The 11,647-nt window shown below is 50.0% G+C and overlaps 1 protein-coding gene across 1 annotated transcript in view; it reads left to right on the top strand.

The window, feature by feature from the left end:
- UNC13A (unc-13 homolog A (C. elegans)) overlaps window positions 1–11,647 on the top strand; it is a 77,890-nt gene that overhangs the window by 61,655 nt on the left and 4,588 nt on the right. The window contains exons 39-44 of the mRNA XM_006876325.1: window positions 1,313–1,369; window positions 2,175–2,255; window positions 2,696–2,843; window positions 4,062–4,118; window positions 8,567–8,659; window positions 9,784–9,943. Of these exons, the coding sequence (XP_006876387.1) occupies window positions 1,313–1,369; window positions 2,175–2,255; window positions 2,696–2,843; window positions 4,062–4,118; window positions 8,567–8,659; window positions 9,784–9,943 (596 nt within the window). The remainder of the gene's footprint in view (window positions 1–1,312; window positions 1,370–2,174; window positions 2,256–2,695; window positions 2,844–4,061; window positions 4,119–8,566; window positions 8,660–9,783; window positions 9,944–11,647) is intronic.

Below are 11,647 nucleotides of genomic sequence, written 5' to 3'. Positions count from 1 at the left end.
CAGGGTGGCTAGCTCTTAGCCTATCAACGTCATTCCAGATATCCCAACCATAAAAAGCTCCTTTCCTGCCTAACCTAGTCCAGGAACCTCAAAACACCCCAGGATTCAGACATGCCAGCCCCACCAGACACCCACCCACCCCCAGCTAGTCTTATATCCCAGTTATCCAGGGGTAGAAACGGAGATCCGGAGAGATCACTCAGAGATATTGCCAAAGCCATATATAGGGAGGTGATGGAGGAAACAAGGAGGGGGGCAGGGCATGTGACTGCCAGGCTAGGACCCTGTCTCTCCAGCACCACCCAGCACCCTCAGAAGGTTCCTCCAAGTAATAACTGTAAACACTGAATAAAAGACATTTAGTCCCAACTAAGCATCGCTATGAGTCGGTACCGACTCGATGGCACCTAACAACAACAACAACAACAACAATCATGGAGGTCCTGGTGTGGCACTATAGGATAAGCAAGCACTCGACCGCAAGGCAGGTTTGAATTGCAAGGTTGGCAGTTCAAGCTCACCAGCCAGCCGCTCCCCAGAGGGTCGCTATGAGTCGGAACGGACTCCACGGCACTTAACAACAACAACAACAACATGCATGGAAGTGGACATGATATCTCCCATGTAGGTGGCAAAAGTGAGGCTCAGAGAGGTTAAGTGACTTGCCCAGGGCCACATAGCAGGGAGGTATTTGAATCCAGCTCCACTAGGTCATACCCACATCTTTGTGACTGTTTGGGGAGGGATGAGGGATGCGTGCTGAGATGTGTGTTTTGAGGGAGGGGGTGCTCTTCCTGAAAAAGGCCAGATTAACAGTGCCCCCAGTTTCCTAGAGTAAGTCCCCTTTCCAAAGGGAGGGTAGTTCCATGGGAGGGGGAAGGATTTCACCAGAGCCATTTCCCAAGACTTTGGGCATCCTATGATTTTCCCAAGGCCCCTGACCTGGGGCTAGCAAATTCCACCTCTTCCATCTCACCCCCATGTCTGGGGCTCCATCCCACCCACCACCCTCAAAGTACAATCCCTGCCTTCTCTCTCTTCTCCAGTCTCACAAACACAAGGTCCTGATGGGGATGAAAGGATGGGTAGAGTCCCCATGGGTCTGGGATTTTGTGAAAACATTCATCACCTGCTTTTTACAGTACTTCCTGGGGGAGTCCAGGCCTCTGTCTCCTCTGGGGACACTACCCTACCCAGAGCCTTTGGACAAGGACCAAGATGGTGCCCAGGGTCAGAGTGTCAGCCAGGTGTTTGGGGACTGGACTGACAGGGCCCCTGGCCTCACCCCGGCTGTGTCTGTTGTTCCCTGCAGGGAACCCAGATGATCTTCAATGCGGCCAAGGAGCTGGGTCAGCTGTCTAAACTCAAGGTGAGGTCAGAGGTGGGGACAGGGTAGGAGGGACTGGAGAACCAGAGAAGGGGTGTGTCCCATGATGATGACATACTCTAAGCTCAAGGGACAGAAACCTAGTACATACTGACTCTAGGACAATTTATTGGCTTTTTGTGTTGAGAAGTTGTACATGAGCTAGTTTCAATACAACTCATCAAGGGAGTCAGTCTTATTTACTTAGTTAGCACAGCTGCAATAACAACAACAACAAAATCCCCACAGGTAGATGACTTTAAAGAACAGAAGTTTATTTTCTCACACTTCATGAGTCTAGAAGTTCAAAGTTAGGGCACCAGCTCTGGGGGAGGACTCTCACTCCCTCCATCTAGGAGGGAAGGTCCTTGCTCTTGCAGCTTCTGTACGCCCAGCATTCCTGGGTTATTTGGTGACCTCCAAGTCAGGTCACATTTATCTTCTCCCATGTGAGCTTCCTCCTGTGGCTAATCTGTCTTTTTTATAACTCAAAATTGACTAGGTTTAGGACCCATCCTATACTGATCATGGTTCATTAGCATAACAAAGGAAATCTGTCCCCAAAGGATCCTATCCACAGGTACTGGAGTTAGGATCCCATGACAGAGACTACAATTCAATCCATAACGGGGTACACATCATTTTTTCAGCAAATATTTTTTGAGTGCTTGCTGTGTGTTAGTCAAGTGACGAAAAACATACTCAATCTTCAACCCCTCAAATTATCAAAGGGATGAGGGCCATAGTAAGGCAAAACTCCAAGGTGGAGCCTGCTCTGCCCACCTCGTCCCTATCTCCACCCATCCAGGACCACATGGTGCGAGACGAAGCCAAGAGTTTGACCCCAAAGCAGTGTGCAGTGGTTGAGCTGGCTCTGGACACCATCAAGGTAAGATCCCCATGCCTCCCCTCCCTGGTGCAACAAGGGGAGGATGTGGCTGGTGTGAACATGGGCCTAGGCTCCACCCACATGAATTCTTGTCATTTATAAACACTCTATGATATCCCTTCTGGTCAGAGCCAGCCTGGGTAATATAGGAGCTCTGAGGAGCATCAATCTTAGGGATATAAACATCTCCAATCCTGTGGGGTCAGGGCTGGGGTAAAGGGAAGGATTCGGACTAGGAGAGCCCAGGGAGGGAGCACTGAGAACTTCCTGGAGAGGGGATATAAGCGAAGGGTTTTGAAGGATGCATAGGAGTTCGTCAGGCAAAGCAGGACATGTGCAAAGGCCCCGAGGCAGGAATGAGAGGGGAGTAGCAGAGCTTGATTGGGTATTTTGAATCCCCCACCCTCAGTGTTGTTCCAACCTCCCCGTCCCTCTCCCAGCAATACTTCCACGCGGGTGGCGTGGGCCTCAAGAAGACCTTTCTGGAGAAGAGCCCGGACCTGCAGTCCTTGCGGTATGCGCTATCCCTCTACACACAGGCCACCGACCTGCTCATCAAGACCTTCGTGCAGACGCAGGCGGCCCAGGGTAAGGTTGCCACCTAGCCGGCGCGAAGCTACAGAGCTAAGCAGTCCGGAACCACAGAGCCTATGGAGCTAGCTGAGAGTTGCCGGGCCTGGAGCCTGCCTGGCAGCCATTGGCTCGCCATCTGTGACGTCATGGGCCCGCAGTAATTGACAGCTCCTGGTGCGTTGGATAAGTTCTGGGCTGCGAACCTTAAGGTTAGCAGTTCAAAGCCACCAGCTGTTTTGCTCCAGGAAAGATTTACAGTCTTGGAAATGCTATCTAGGGTCGCTGTGAGTTAGGATGGACTCCATGGCAATGAATTTGGAAGCGCAGGAGCTCTGTGATGGCTTGGGGCTAGTTAGTGATGAAATGCCCTGGGGAGGGGGCCGATGACGTCACAGGACCAGGGGGTGATTGCCATCACTTGGAAGGGTCTGGATGTCACTGGGTTAGGGAGCGACTGACAACTTCAGAGTGGGAGGGTCCTCGGCTATCTATCATGGGACCAGAGTGGTTGACAGTTCCCAGACAGGATCACTTTGACGTCAGTGATTACGGTATGACTGACAACTCCTGGGGGCCAGACCTAGAATAGCTCTGGGTTAGCCCGTACCTGTGAACCTGGAATGATGGGCAGCTCTGGGCGGGACCTCTGACGTCATGTGGCCCGTAAGCCCTCCCCCAACCTGGAGGGCGAATGGAGAGGTAGACCTCCCCCCCCCTTTCTCATATTCTTCTCTATCTCCTCTTGCCTCTGTCTCCTGTCTTTCTCGGAGCTCACTCCCAGTAGCTGGGGCTTGGGGGCAGGACTCCTGAGTCCTCTTTTCCCTCTGGGAACCTCTCTTCGCAATTGATTCTAAGGGTGCTGTTCGCGGGGAGGAGGGGTACCCTGGAGACTGGAGGTAGGGGAGAGGCGGCTGAGGGGGATATTCCTGCAGCCTCTGGCGCCCCCGACCCTGTCACCTGGGACCCTCCCGGCGCCAAATCCCCAGTGCTCAGCTCTCCGCCCCCAGCTCTCGCTGCTTTCAGTGTCTTCGGCGTCGCCCGGGAACGGGAGGCCGTCTCTGTCCATACGTCTGCCGCTGACGTTTCTCTCTCTCTCTTGTTTTTCCTCCCTCTCACTCGCCGACCCCCCCGCGCCTCCCCCGCTTCCCGCCACGCACTCGCCCCTCCATCCTTTCGCTGATCTCTGTCTCTCCGCCTTCTCCCCCTCCCGCCTCTCTCCTCTCCCCTGATTAGTCCATGGTGGCAAAGGGACTAGGTTTACCCTTAGTGAAGAAATTTATCCTGAGAAGGGTACGTGCCTCCGCCGCCCGCCGCGCCCGGTGCCCGGTGCCTGCGCCCCTCCCGGCCCCCCCGGCTAGTAAAAGGCCCGTCCTTCCGCCTCCACGACCCGCGGACCAGGACCCACCCTATGAGGGTCACAGCTTGAGGCGGAAGGACGGGGTGCTGGTTCCACCAGGGGAAGGAGAAGCACCTGTTCTCTCTGGGTGCATCTCTTAATCCAGGTCCTGGGTTCCGGGCTATGTGGTCAAGAGCAGAGCTCAGATCTGAGCTGCCTCCCTGAGTCTCAGTCTTCTCATCTGTAAAATGGGGACAATAATGGGCTCTGCCTCTTGGATTAGACAAGTTCACTTGAGAGCAGTTCTTGGCGTGTAATAAGCTCACAATTATTAGGTGGTGTTATTATTGTTATAGGAGTCGCCTGGTGGCGCAAATGGCTAAGCACTAGACAATACACAGAAAGGCTGGAAGTTCAAATTCATCCAAGGGACCTAGGAAGAAAGGCCTGATGATCTGCTTCCTTGAAAGCCCTATGAAGTACAGTTCTACTCTGCACATAGTTGTCACAAGTCTGAATCAACTCCACAACCACTAACAACATTACTATTATATTTAATGTCACTTTTCCCAGAATAGAAAACAAGGAAATTTATGTTGAACACTGAAGTGCTAAGAATTGTCTCAAAGATTTGCCCCAACTGCCCTATCAGGAGGTTTATCCCCCCACAGATGGAAATGCTGAGTCTCAGGATGTGTTAAGCCATTTGCCCAAGAAGCCTTTTTCCCTGTTGGGGAGTGGGGGCGCTGGGAGTTGGGGAAGCACAGAGACCCACGAGGACCCTTCCCCTTGGAGCCAGCAAAGCATGGGATGGGGGTGCCCAGCACTGCCCTCCTCCCCCCTTCTTACTAGCTTTGGCCTTGGTCTGACCCTTCACCTGACCTACCACTGTCCAACTTCGCCCTGGCACCCCCAGTCTGGCCCGGATTGAGCTTGCTGCAAAGCATCAGCCTGGGGTGGGGGGCGGTGACGCTGAGCATGCAACTGGTGGGGGTGGGTTTTGGGTACCTGAAATGACCAAGAAGGTGGCTGGAGGTAGGCAGTGAAGATGGGAGAGGCATGCTCCCCAAAACTGGAGTTATGGGGGTCTTCAGGCCTCCTCTGCCCCTAGCCTCAATCACTTCCAGTCCAGCGGGAGGTAACCTGGATCAAACTTGGACCGAGCCATTCCCCGCCCTCACCCCGACTTGCCCCCTGTTCCTCCTCTCCCCATGCATGTGGGACTCCAGATGTGGGAGCTACCTGGGGCAATGGGGATGGAGTTGCTGGCAGTCACAGGTCCCCAGGCCCAGCAGGATGCTAATCCCAGAATCATAGAGGGTGGGACAGAGATAGAAACCTTTAAAGTGCCCTTTCAATCCCAGTTGCCCTATAGACCAAACAGAAGGAAGGCTGGAAACAGAAGGACACCCCATCCTGGCTCAGGCAAACAAGGGAAATTGTTGGCTCTAGAACTGAAAGGTTACAGGGCAGCGAAAAAGAGGAAGATGCTCAGTAAGATGGATTGATGCAGGAGCTGCGACATGCCCTCACACTTGGCAGCAGTTGAGAGGATGATGCGGAACTGGGCCGTGTTCTGTTCTGTTGTACACAGGGTCTCTGTGAGTGTGAACCAACTTGGCAACACCTAACAACAGACTTAAGGTATCTTGATCCAGAACCTTTGAAGATAGTGATCTCCTTCAACAGGATCTTTAGGGAAGTTAGAAGCTCTGATGGAGTAGTGCGTTATACATTAAGCTGCTAACCACAAGGTCAGCTGTTCAAAACCACCAGTCAGTCACTCTGTGGGAGAAAGAAGACTTTCTGCTCCTATAAAGATTTACAGCCTCAGAAACCCTACATAGGGCCGCTATGAGTAGGAATCGACTCAATGGCATAGGGTTCATTTCTTTTAAGAAAGTTTGTTAGAAGAAATGAGGTAGATTCTGGAAAGTTGTCATTTAAGTGAAAGCAGGTACTTTCAGAGTGGGACAAGTTGAAAGTGGGTTACGTGCCCTTTCTTTCATTTGCAATAGGTGCAAGACTTCTTGGCTTTACTGTGAGGACATCTCAAGAGAATGTGGGTTTAGAAATAGCAGTTAAATAAGATTTATAGGAGTCCTGGTATGGCACTGCAGGATAATGCACTGGACTGCAAGATCAGTTTGAACCACAAGGTCAGTGGTTCAATCTCACCAGCTGCTTCTTGGAAACCCTATACAGGGCTGTGAAGCCAACTCAGCGGCACTAAACAACCACAACATAGGTACAAGTACCTGGAGCTGCCCTAGCCTAGTTATGGTAGTTTCTGGTTGGCACTCCTGACTCACTTTCATCCTTGTTGGATAGAGAAACCTCTGGAGTTCCAACCTATCCCAACCAGCTTAGCACCCACCCACAGTCCAAAGATGTCCAGTCAAAGTTGCAGGAACAAATTCTACTGGTTCAGCTTGGGTCCATGACTGTCCCTGGGCCAATCACCCACAGCCATGGACAAGGAACTGCTCTAACTGGCTGCTTGTAGCTCAGTTAGCTATTCCTGAAGCTGCTTGCCCTACCTGAACCCCAAGGTCTGAAGTGAGGGCTGGTCATTTCTCAACAGAAAGTGGAGAGTCTATACTGGAAGGGCAATGGTGTGGTGGCAAGGAAAAGAAGAGAGTTTTTACAAGCTATCATTTCAGGAGGGACAAGGATTCTGGGTCTGGAGCAGAGTTTGCAAGGGCAAGTGGAGGGAGATAGAGCATATTAGGAGAGACATCGTAATCACAGAAAGAACTTTGGTTATTATAGAGTGTGATGGGAGGAATGGGAGAGTTTTGGACAGAGGCAGGACATGCTCAGTTATATAATATTCCTCTAGTGTATTAAGAATGTCTGAGATGGAGGCAAGGGCAGAAGCAGGGAGATGAGGGATAAGGCTGTCTTAGTTCTTTAGTGATACTAAGTGTGGTGCTGTAGAATAAGCACTAGAGTTGAACCACAAGGTTAGCTGTTCAAGCTCACTAGCCGCTCCTTGGAAACCCTATATAGAGTTGCTGTGAGGTGGAACCAACTTGACGGCATTTACCAACAACTGTAACACAAATACCACAACTGGGTGGCTTTAAAGAACAGAAATGTATTTTCTCACAGTTCTGGAGGATCAAGGTCCAAATCAGAGTTTCGGCTGTGTTCTTTCCTTGGTGGTGGTTGGTGGTTATATGTCGTGGATTCGGTTCCGACTCATAGCAACTCTGTACAGGGTTTCCGAGGCTGTAAATCTTTACATGAGCAGAACGCCTCATCTTTCTCCCGTGGAACAGCTGGTAGTTTTGAACTGCTGACCTTGCAGTTCACAGCCCAAATCGTAGCCACTATGCTACCAGAGCTCCTTATTCCTTGGTTCCTTGGCATTCCTTGACTTGTAGAAAATGTTCATGTAGTGTTTGTTTTCAGCCACATGTATGCCTGTCTTTAGAAAACTCAGAAGTAATTAGATTTAGTATCCGTTCTACATAGGACCTGATTGATGGATTGTGTTACATTAGATTGTATTATGGGATGTGACTACATTACATTAGCATATGGAAGGTTATTACAAAGGCTACTGCAATTGGTGTTAAATGCCGCTCCTTGGAAACCCTATACAGTCACTATGAGTCGAAACCAACTCCACATTCCATGGCACTTAACAATGTAAAGCATAAGGTTTCCGAGGAGTGGCTGGTGAGTTTCAACCGCTGTCCTTATAGTCCAAACTGGCCTTGTAGTCCAGTGCATTGTCCTGCAGCACACACCAGGACTCCACTGCAGTAGGTGAATAAATGGTGGTGGAAGCTAGGTCAGAATGAAGGTCAATCAGGTGGGTCAGATTCTGGATATATTTGGAAGGGAAAACCATCAGGATTTGCCAGTGTACCAGCACTTAGGGACAAAAGGAAACAAAACACAGGGTCAGGACTGAGAAATGGGGTACCGCAATAAGTTTAAGACCTACAACAGAGGAGAAACTGACAAAGGAAGGGGGGGCGGAGAGCAGCTAGTGTGGTAGGTGGCACCTGAAGTATGTGGCATCAAAGTCAAGAGAAGAGATAGAGGCACAGGAAGCCAGGGTATCAGTGGATGCTGAATTGTGTTTAAGATAAGGGCTGAATTTTAAAAATATGTTGGTCACTGGGATGAGGGAATGGGAGGCAGATGAGTTAGGTCCAGATCTGTTAAGACATCAGCCCAATATCATACATGAAGGTGGTGAAAGGTCAGAACCCAGGATTCTTGGCCCCCCAAGAGCATCTCCCCTTCCAGCCCTCCTTACTGCCACCCTGTAGGAACTGGTGACCTGCTTCTGCCAGCACATGGTAGGGGGGAGGCAGTAATGGTCCCTCCTGGTGGGTGGGGAAGAGAAGTGCTTAAACTGAATACCCTTCCGTGCACCACCCAGGTTCGGGTGTGGAAGACCCTGTGGGTGAAGTGTCTGTCCATGTTGAGCTCTTCACACATCCTGGGACTGGAGAACAGAAAGTCACTGTAAAAGGTAAGCAGCCCGGGGTACGGGTTGTTGGATGACTCCGTCAGAACTCTTTAAATTCTGAGACACAAACCCAAACTGGCTTAATCAAGAAGAAAGAGAAAGAAAACATCTTGTTTACTGGTACCTAAACTGAAAAGAGCAGAGGAAAACCACTTTTAGGCATGGTATGGCTGGAACCAGACTTGGTTCTACTTCTGCCTCAGTTCTTTTATTTTGTGAATAGTTGGGCTATTTTAACCAAGTCCTAAAATAACAGTGGTTTAAACTAGAGAGAATTTCTTTTTCTGTGGGTGGTGCAGTTGATTAATGTGCTCAGCTGTTAACCAAAAGGTTGGAGGTTTGAGTTCATTCACCCAGAGGCACCTCAGAAGAAAGGCCTGGCAATCAATTTCTGAAAAACCGTCCCTTGGAAATCCTCTGGAATCCAGTTATACTCTCACATACACAGTGTCATCATGAGTTGGAGTGAACTCTGTATAAACTGGTTTTGTTTTTTCCTGAGGTAATACAAGGTAATAAAACATTAGTCTAGAGCCGATGTAGAACATATGCAGTATTGGGGATCCTGACTTCTTCCACCTTTTGTTACAATATCATCCTAATGTAGCTTCCTGCTCCTGGTGTGGTGCTGTAGGATCAGCACTGGACTATAAATCACAAGGTTGGCAGTTCCAACCCACCCAGCGCTCTTTGTAAACCCCATGCAGGGTCACTATGAGTTAGAACCAAATCAATGGCACTTAACAACAACAACATAGTCTCTCAAAACAAGAAATATAGTGGCCTAGTGGGTTATGCATTGGGCTGCAAGGTCACCAGTGTGAATACACTAGCCGCTCTGCAGAAGAAAGATGAGGCTTTCACAGCCTATACAGGGTCGCTATGAGTCGGAACCGACTCAACAGCACATAACAAAACAACAAATAGTGTCTCAAAGAGCTCAGCCCAACTTCCTATCCAGTCTGCAGGGAGGATATGGATCATACATACAACCATACATGACCACACATAGCTACAGGGGTTGCTGGGAAATGAAGTCTTTATTTCAGACTGGCATTGAAAACCACAGATGTCTGTTAGATCCTTCTCAGTGATCCTGAGTTGCCTTACCTGACTTTCTTGAACAGTGGTGGCTGCCAATGACCTCAAATGGCAGACTTCTGGCATCTTCCGACCATTCATCGAAGTCAACATTATCGGGCCCCAGCTCAGCGACAAGAAACGCAAGTTTGCTACCAAATCCAAGAATAACAGTTGGGCCCCCAAGTACAACGAGAGCTTTCAGTTGTGAGTTTGGGATGCTTTGGGAGGGCATGGAGGTGGGGTGCAGGGTGGAAGGGAGGGAGTACCTCAGAGCCAAAAAGGAGGAATTTCTGAGGGGCGAGTGTTAACCTGGGGGCAGAGATGGGAGGGGCACGCCCTGGGAGATCATGTTGAGAAGCAAGCAGGTGCCAAGGAGACTGTGTGATCAAGGGAATGGGGTTCAGGGGCATAGGGCAGGACTGGGGTCATGTGGGGTTGGGGATTCTGGGAGTTATGAGTGGACCTTGCCAAGGCTGTTGTGACAAGTCATCTAAGGGAGTCAGCTCTTGAGGTTGAGTGTAACTTGGTTGGGGGTTTGGGAGTAGGTGTCATATGAAGGGACACATCCAGATGGAGGCTCCTGGAGTCGAGGGGGCATTTGGGGGGCAGCAGTGTCACCTGGGGGGATCTTGGAGTCAAGTGTATTGGGGGTTGAGGATAGAGTTACCTGAGGCCATGTGACCTCCTCTAACTTTCACAAGGAGAGAGAATTAAGAGCCACAGCCCAAGACTGATTCCTCTGAAACAGAGGTCTGAGGTCACTTTCCAATCTTTTTACCAGTTCTGACACCAGCTATCCCTCTTGTGGCTCTCTACTTCTCTTCAGGGTACGAGAATCTGTTGTGGTGGTCACACAGAACTCAGACCACACTCTCAATTGTGAGATTTATAAGTAAAGTTGTTGTTGTTAACTGCCATCGAGTCAGTTCCAACTCACAGTGACCCTGTATAGGGTTTCCGAGGAGCAACTGGTGAGTTTGAACCACTGACCTTGTGGTTCAAACCAACCGATGGTCCAATGCTTCTCCTACAGCATCACACCAGGGAAGTAACAGGTTACAATACAGGATCAGGAATGACTTGGTCGGTTGGTTGGTTATGTGCCATGGAGTCGGTTCCGACACATAGCGACCCTGTACAGGGTTTCCGAGACTGTAAATCTTTATGGGAGCAGAAAGCCTCATCTTTCTCCTGTGGAACCGCTGGTAGTTTCGAATTGTTGACCTTGCGGTTCACAGCCCGATTCATAACCACTATGCTACCAGAGCTCCTTCAGGAATGACTTAGGAGACAATTATTCATTCCATCAGGGCGGCTTCTTGACCATGCCCTCAGATCTCTGCCCTGCTTGAGCAAATGTTACAAAGCTTTTTAGTTCCACCCCACTATGCCAGTCAACTTTGGCCCAAAGTGAACCCCACTGTGCCATCTCCTGGTTCTATTGTGTGTTGTGACTTCCTTCATCTCACTCTATCTCTGGTATTAAGCTCTCGTGTCTCCTAGGTCTTGGAGGTTCTCAGTACAGGGACCCCAGGTCCAAAGGATGCAATTTACTCCTAACTCTTCTTTTACTGGTAACAGTGAGGTCATCTTTACTCCACTTGTTGTTGTTGTTAGGTGCCATCAAGTTGGCACCAACTCATAGCGACCCCATGCACAGCAGAACGAAACACTGCCTGATCCTGGGCCAACCTCACTACACTTGCCACACTTGAGTCCATCGATGCTGCCACTTGGCCAATCCATCTTCTTGGGGGTCTTCCTCTTTTTCTCTGACCCTCCACCTTACCCAGCATGATATCCTTCTCCAGAAACTGTTCCCTCCTGACAATATGTCCAAAGTAGGAGAGACGAAACTTAGCCATCCTGGCCTCCAAGGAGCACTCTGGCTGCACTTCTTCCAAAACA

The sequence above is a fragment of the Chrysochloris asiatica genome, unplaced genomic scaffold (assembly GCF_000296735.1).
Source record: "Chrysochloris asiatica unplaced genomic scaffold, ChrAsi1.0 scaffold00374, whole genome shotgun sequence".
Taxonomy (NCBI): domain Eukaryota; kingdom Metazoa; phylum Chordata; class Mammalia; order Afrosoricida; family Chrysochloridae; genus Chrysochloris; species Chrysochloris asiatica.
The sequence above is the reverse complement of the archived record's forward strand: the minus strand, read 5'-3'. Positions and strand labels throughout refer to the sequence as shown.